The sequence below is a fragment of the Eupeodes corollae genome, chromosome 3, assembly GCF_945859685.1.
Source record: "Eupeodes corollae chromosome 3, idEupCoro1.1, whole genome shotgun sequence".
NCBI classification, from domain to species: Eukaryota; Metazoa; Arthropoda; class Insecta; order Diptera; family Syrphidae; genus Eupeodes; species Eupeodes corollae.
This window is the reverse complement of record NC_079149.1, coordinates 18,027,315-18,033,982: the sequence shown is the minus strand read 5'-3', so window position 1 is coordinate 18,033,982 and position 6,668 is coordinate 18,027,315. Positions and strand designations below refer to the sequence as shown.

Genomic DNA, 6,668 nt, shown 5'->3' with positions numbered 1-6,668 from the left:
GTGTAGTATTTCGGAATTTCCTGATTATTGTTCCAGATTCTGTAAGATGCACTGCTAACTGGAATTGTGATGCTTAAGTGTGTTGTTAGTTGACAATGATGGGCAGTTGAAGATTAAATTTTAGGTAAGGAAAAAGAAAAGAGTTTCATCTTGACATTCGTTCTCAAAATCTCCCTACTCTCTGAACTGTCTAAAATTGTAAAGGAACGTTATTCAGAGATTTCTTCAACAAAGGGTCTTCGTTTTATTATTGGGACCATTGGACAATGGTCCATTTTTCGTCTATATAATTTTTACAAAATTAATGGTGTAGTTGGTGTTCAGTTACAATGCTGTAACGAAGGTGTAGAGCGCAGGCTAATCTTATAAACAAGACAGTGTTTCAAACCAAGCTTTGGCTAGAATTTAAGGCCCTAATTATTCCGATGTTGTTTTTGTATTTCAAATTTGATGAAGGCTTTAAAACGTTTTTAGTTTGCCTCTGCTAAGAGGCTTCAATTCAGGCTTTTCGTCCTTTAGCTTACTTTTCTGTTTCCAGTTATTTTTTCATTGAGTCGGAAACATGTTGCCTTATTTTTGTGATTCATATGGAAACAAATGCTTTCAAGCAGTGAATCTTAATAACACGTGATCTTATTGAGCAGGATTTAACCCTCTGCGATGCCCGAAGGTGTCAATTACATTTTGCACAAATGTATACATATGGTTTTCGCCAAGAAAACTTAAGGATCGTATCAGAAAAGTATAAGTTTTGTGGTTCGAAGTCGAAACCAACAATGGTTAAGAAAACGTGCATGCCAAAAAAGTTTAGCTATAAGCTGAAAACGTGCATGCAGCTTATAGCTAAACTATTTTTCTGTTTTTAATTCTCAGCAGATTTACAAAAACACTAATTTATCGTAATCCGGCATCACTGATATTTCGAAAAATAAATTTTCTGAGACAAAAAACAAAGGCTGCTCTTTTTCTTTGATGGAACAATATGGATGCAGAACACCATGCAGATGTTAGCAGACGTTCTGAACTCCTGTCTAATTTCTATTTCTGCACTAATTGTTAAAATTTTCTTCGGCTCAAGTAAGTCGTGAAAATATTGACAAAATTAGTGATTTGATAGCTTTACAAATTAAGTCAAACATTATCTAGATGTTCTTACTGGTTACAATTTCTGAAGCTTTGCATCTTCTAACACACATAAACTTTAAGTGTCTGAATTTAAGAATCATAGTCACTAAACCTGAAAGTTGTGTAACATTGCTAATCGTTAAAGAATTCACCTTTTCATCTTTTTATGGTGAATCAAATTTAAGTGAGACAATGTCTAGATATTCACAATGGTTACAGTTTCTGAAGCTTCGCATCTTCTAACACACATAAACTTTAAGTTTCTGAATTTAAGAATCATAGTCACTGAACCTGGATGTTGTGTAACATTGCTAACCGTTAAAGAATTCATCTTTTTATGGTTATTGGTTAATCAAGTTTTCCCTCAAAATGTTTCGCTGACCGTAAAAATTTGAAACGGAATTAGATGATATCGGATAAAATGTCCATCAAAATTGAATGATCTTTGTTTAAGAGGAATTTATTTCTCGGTAGATTTATGCCTTTGGAAAAACTTTACTTAGAATTTCTTTGAATGCTAAGAATTACGTTCGACCAAGGCAAAATATTTTGGTCTCACTCGTAATAATTTTGAAACAACATTTTGTGCAGTTTCTTACAATTCACTGCAAATGAAGATACGCTTGCAAGAAATGTGAGGGCATCTTCTTGCAGAAATACAGAAATATAAGTGGTTTCAAAAGCAAATAACTAGATACATTATGCTCCGATATAACATTAACTTAATTTATCAACGACAAGTTCATTAAAAAACAATGAATAATTTATACCTAAGTTCGTAAGCTAGAAGAACATAGGTAACTTAAGACCATCAGAGCCATATCAGACTTTTTGCATTATCCTCGAACACCTACAAATTGTTGAAGATGTGCAAAACTTTTTGATTTAGAAACCCAAAAGTACAGCTTTGCTGTATTTCTTAATAAAAATTATAAAAATTCCATTCCTGAATTAAAAAAAAAAATTTCTTCGCTTAGTTTTGAAATATTTAAAAAATTCCATTCCTGAATTTAAAGAAAAACTTCTACAGCTTCGTTTTGAAATATTTCACAATAATTTATTTATTAACTATTTTAAATGTTTTTTCTTTTAAATATTTGTCTATTTTCATTTTGTGTAAACTGGAATAATCGTAATTTTATAAATAAATTAAACTAAAAATAAAACTAAATTTCTGTAAATTATTTTTCCTTTTGTTGTTGTTATTGTCTACTATAAGTATAATATAGTATTTTTTATTTTTTTTTTTTGCATTTTGATATTTTTCTTAAAAATTAGCTTACTTTTTTGTTTTTAACATTTCCACACCAAATTCTACCTACAATTTTATTTAATTATTTTTTGTTTGTTTTTATAATTTTAAATCAATAACATTTTCTAATACAAGATGATAGTATGGTTGTTTTTTTAAATAACTCATTTTATTTTATATATTTGTTTTATTTTTATTATTATTTTAGCTTAAAACACATTTATACAAGATATATATATTTTATTATATTTTTATGTTTGTCTTTAATTTTTATTTAATTTTCTTATTATTAATAAAAAATGAACTGCGATTTAAATATATTTTAATGTATGTATGTATTTATGTATATATCTTCTTTATGCAAACAAATTTTATAACTTTTGCTATGTATGTTTTTTTTTATGCTAATTTAATTTAAAAACGTTTACTCCTCTGTTTTGCTTTTGTCTTTGTTTAAAACTTAAATAATTAAAAACTTAGAAAATAGATAATCCGGGTTGGTGGTCATAGAGAATGTCGATATATACTTTTATGGTTCATGTCCTTGATTGATTGCAATGGTGGTGTTTTTTGAATTTTTGAGAAATGTTTTTCTATTTTTTGGTAATTTTATTGTTTATAGATTTCTGTTTTTTTTTTGTTTTGTAAAATATATAATCGAGTGCAGAAGAATAATAGAAAAAAGATATTTTGTTTATAGAGATGGTTTTTAATATAATTAGTATAGCTAAATTGTAAAATTGTTGTTGTTGTTTATTTTATTATTTATTTCGCACAAAATACAACTTTCTATTTCAATTGCATGGTATGTATAGTAGAAAAAAATCATTAAAAATTTTAGATTAAACTTAAAATTAGTGTTATTGTGTGTTTATTCTTGTTTCTTTCTTTTCTTTAATTTTCTTAAATTTGTTTTGCTTCCCACTTTCGTTTGTTTATTTTTTTGTTAAACTCTTTCATTACAATTGAATATTTTATTTGTTATAATTTGTTTTTGTTTTGGTTTAATAAATAATGCATATATGTATAATGTATTCTTTTTCTTTGTATGTGTAGATTTTTGTATTTTTTAATATAATGAATTAACACTAAAAATAAATTACAACTTTTTCTTTTTTTATTTTTTTTTTGTTAAATTAAAAGACAATATATTTATATATTTTTTTATTATTATTTCTTATTATTTTTTGTTTATTTATTTATGTATACAAGTATGATTTATTTTTTAACAATTGCAATTAGAAGTAGGTGTTCCTTGAGGTTGATCTGTTAGTCTCTGGCCTTTCGCACCACCACCCACTAACGTTGGATCTGAGTCTAGACTTTCAGACATTTTGTCACATATTATGTCGACAAGTCGTTCGAATACAGCCTTAATGAAAGCATTGATTAGTAATTATAGTTTATTGGAGAATGTAAGAATCTACCTTAACATTGACATTCTCTTTGGCGGATGTCTCGAAAAATTCAACACCTAATTGATCGGCTAGTTGTCGGCCACGTTCAAATGAAATAACACGTTGATCTTCCATGTCACATTTGTTACCGACTAAAATTACTTGTGCGTTATCCCAGGAATAAGTTTTTATTTGAGTTACCCTGAAATTTAAAAATAAAAATACATTTTAATAGTTTAGATTTTGTAGAATAATTTAAATGTATTTTTTAAAATTAAAATTTTACTGTCTAGATCATCTATACTCAACCTGCGGTCCGCCGGCTTATAAAAGTTGGCCTGTAGAGTGGTTTAATAAATTCTTAAAATATCGACGAAAGTGAGAAAGATATATTCTTTTGAGTTTTCAAAATGGAAGCAACACAAGAACGTACTTCAGCGGAAAAGTGGACATCGTGTGTATTCAAAAAAATATTCTAGATGTCAAAACTTTCAACGCCGAAAAGTTTGCACAACTAAATAAAAACCAGATATCGCTGAGAATTCCTTACTTTTCCTGCCATTACAAAATTGATTTGGAATCATTTTATTCAAATTTTGAATTGACAATTCATAAACACAGCAGTCCAGGCAGGAAACTATTTTGCCGACATACCTCGTTTTGATGATTAGGTACTTACATTTTCAATTTCAGTTAGTGCGGTTGCAGTGAATTTTTGTAAATAAAGAATAATGGCAGGAATTTCTTCAAAACTAAAACGAAATATATTTGATGAAAATTGATCATTTCATTTCAAGACAAATGGGAAAAATAACGCGGCTATCTGTTTAATATGCCGTGAAAAAGGCATTTTTTTAAATTGTAATATTGGTCGTCATTTTACCACAAAACACAATTTTCTTAACGAACCCTATCCTCCTGGAACACAATTAAGAAGTGTAAAATTAACTTTTTTAAAAAGGTCATAATAGCAGCAACAAAATTTGATGTCCGTGGCTTTATCTCAAGACTCTGTGGTATCTAAGTCATCTTACAAAATTTGCTATACTCTTGATAAGCACATGAAACCGTGCTATGCAGGAATTGTCAAAGAATGTTTCGTGCTGTCAATATACTGTTCGATAAATTAAGCAAAAAAAAAAAACAAATATTGGCTGAAATAAAAAAAAACTACAGCTGTTTCATTCAACATGTTTGAGACGTATTGAAGACATTTCCAAATTTATTCGTGAACATTTAATAGAAAACTTAAGGAACTGTATATTTCTTAGCTTGGTTTTCGATTTCAGCACTGATATCAGCAACATCTAAATGATCGGTGTTTGTTAGATATTGCACAGAAAAGAATTTAATCTTCGGAGAATTTTTCAATTTAATTCCGATGAAAGGTAAGACCCGGGGGAATTCGAGCGAGAGAACTAAACCACGGGTCATTTGAAAGCCTTTTGGAAGAATTGGGAAGTGAGTATTGTGAAATTCTTTTCCATACCTCTGTGCGATGGCTTAGTAGGGGAAGGGTTTTGGAAAGTTTTTTTTTTTCCTTCCGCCACGAAATAATCCTCTTCATACTACAAAATAAAAATGTTGCAAGATCATCAATGGTGGTGTCTTTTAGCATTTGTATGTGATATCATAAGAGAACTAATAAATAGCCTAAGTCGAGATTTACAAGGACAAAATAACATAATTTCCCAGATGGCAAGTAAAATATTTGCTTTTGAAGAAAAGCTTAATATTTTTTAAGAAGAAATAAACAGCTACAAAATTTTTCAACAATGGTTATAGCTACAAAGGACCTCATCGAGATCTCTGAAGAAAACTGTACAACAATATTAAAGGCATTTGGAAACAACGACTACCTCACTAGTGGCTTCTGTTTTAAATCAAGATCAGGCAAAGTTTTTTGAAGAGTTCATCGATTTAAAAAACGATTCAAATTTTGTAGCTCTGTTTAAAGAAAAAGGAGAATACTTAGAATTTTAAAGCATGTGCCCATAATTTCAAAAATCACATTCAAATGTTTTCAATAAATAAATAAATACATAGGGGTAGCGTTACAAAATTATCAATGTGGCCCATTAAAAAATATGTTGATTATGGCTGGTCTCGATAAATGGAATACAATCTTAGTATCTATTAAAAAATTATAATTTATTTGGTGACTTATCTGACATCTGTCAGTTGAGTATGGGTTTAAGGGGATGTGGTATTTTTCAAATTTTTACCATTTGAAGAAAACTTTTACTTACTTTGCATACTGAACGCTTTTTCTAGAACAATTTTGAAAATCAACTAAAAAGTCTAAATTAAACAAAATATTAAAATGTGTTTTAATGATTTAGCTGGTGTAAACATTTCAGGAAATATGGTAAAAAAAGGGGTCTGATATCCAAATATTCAATCATAAATTAATGATAAGTCGAAGCAAAGTCCCCCAAAATCACCTATCAACTTTTAGTCCACACGAATTTTAAGAGAAACAAGATAAGCACTTGATACATTCTCGTTGGAAGATTTTATTATCCTTTGGACATTCTCTATTTTTTATAATAGACTGTGGAAGAAGATTATGTAAAGACTTGATTGATTGTATTAAGAAGTTGCATTTTTTGACATTTCTTTTAGAATTGAGGAAATCTTATCAATGTAAAAATTAGAAGTAATTATGTAATGACCACGTCAAAATTTTTACACCGTTGGCCAAGACATTGAGTCAATTTAGGAATAGATAGCAAAAATTAAAAGTACGTCAAATGTAAAGTTGTTGAAGCTATCAGTTTGTTAAAAATAATAGAACATATTGTTTTTAAAAGCAATTCTATTAGATCTTAAAGTATTTAACTCATTTGTTCGGAGGTTTGTAACTACTCATATATCTAGTTAGGTAATTTTAT

At 28.6% G+C, this 6,668-nt stretch overlaps 1 protein-coding gene across 3 annotated transcripts in view; it reads right to left on the bottom strand.

The window, feature by feature from the left end:
* Window positions 1-270: 270 nt before the first annotated feature.
* Window positions 271-6,668, bottom strand: part of LOC129948785 (ras-related protein Rab-3) — a 66,733-nt gene continuing 60,335 nt past the window's right edge. For all 3 annotated transcript variants that reach the window (XM_056059805.1, XM_056059807.1, XM_056059806.1), the window contains exons 5-6: window positions 3,805-3,976; window positions 271-3,749 (exon numbers count right to left, since the gene is read on the bottom strand). In XM_056059805.1, the coding sequence (XP_055915780.1) occupies window positions 3,603-3,749; window positions 3,805-3,976 (319 nt within the window). In that variant the 3' untranslated portion in view covers window positions 271-3,602. The remainder of the gene's footprint in view (window positions 3,750-3,804; window positions 3,977-6,668) is intronic.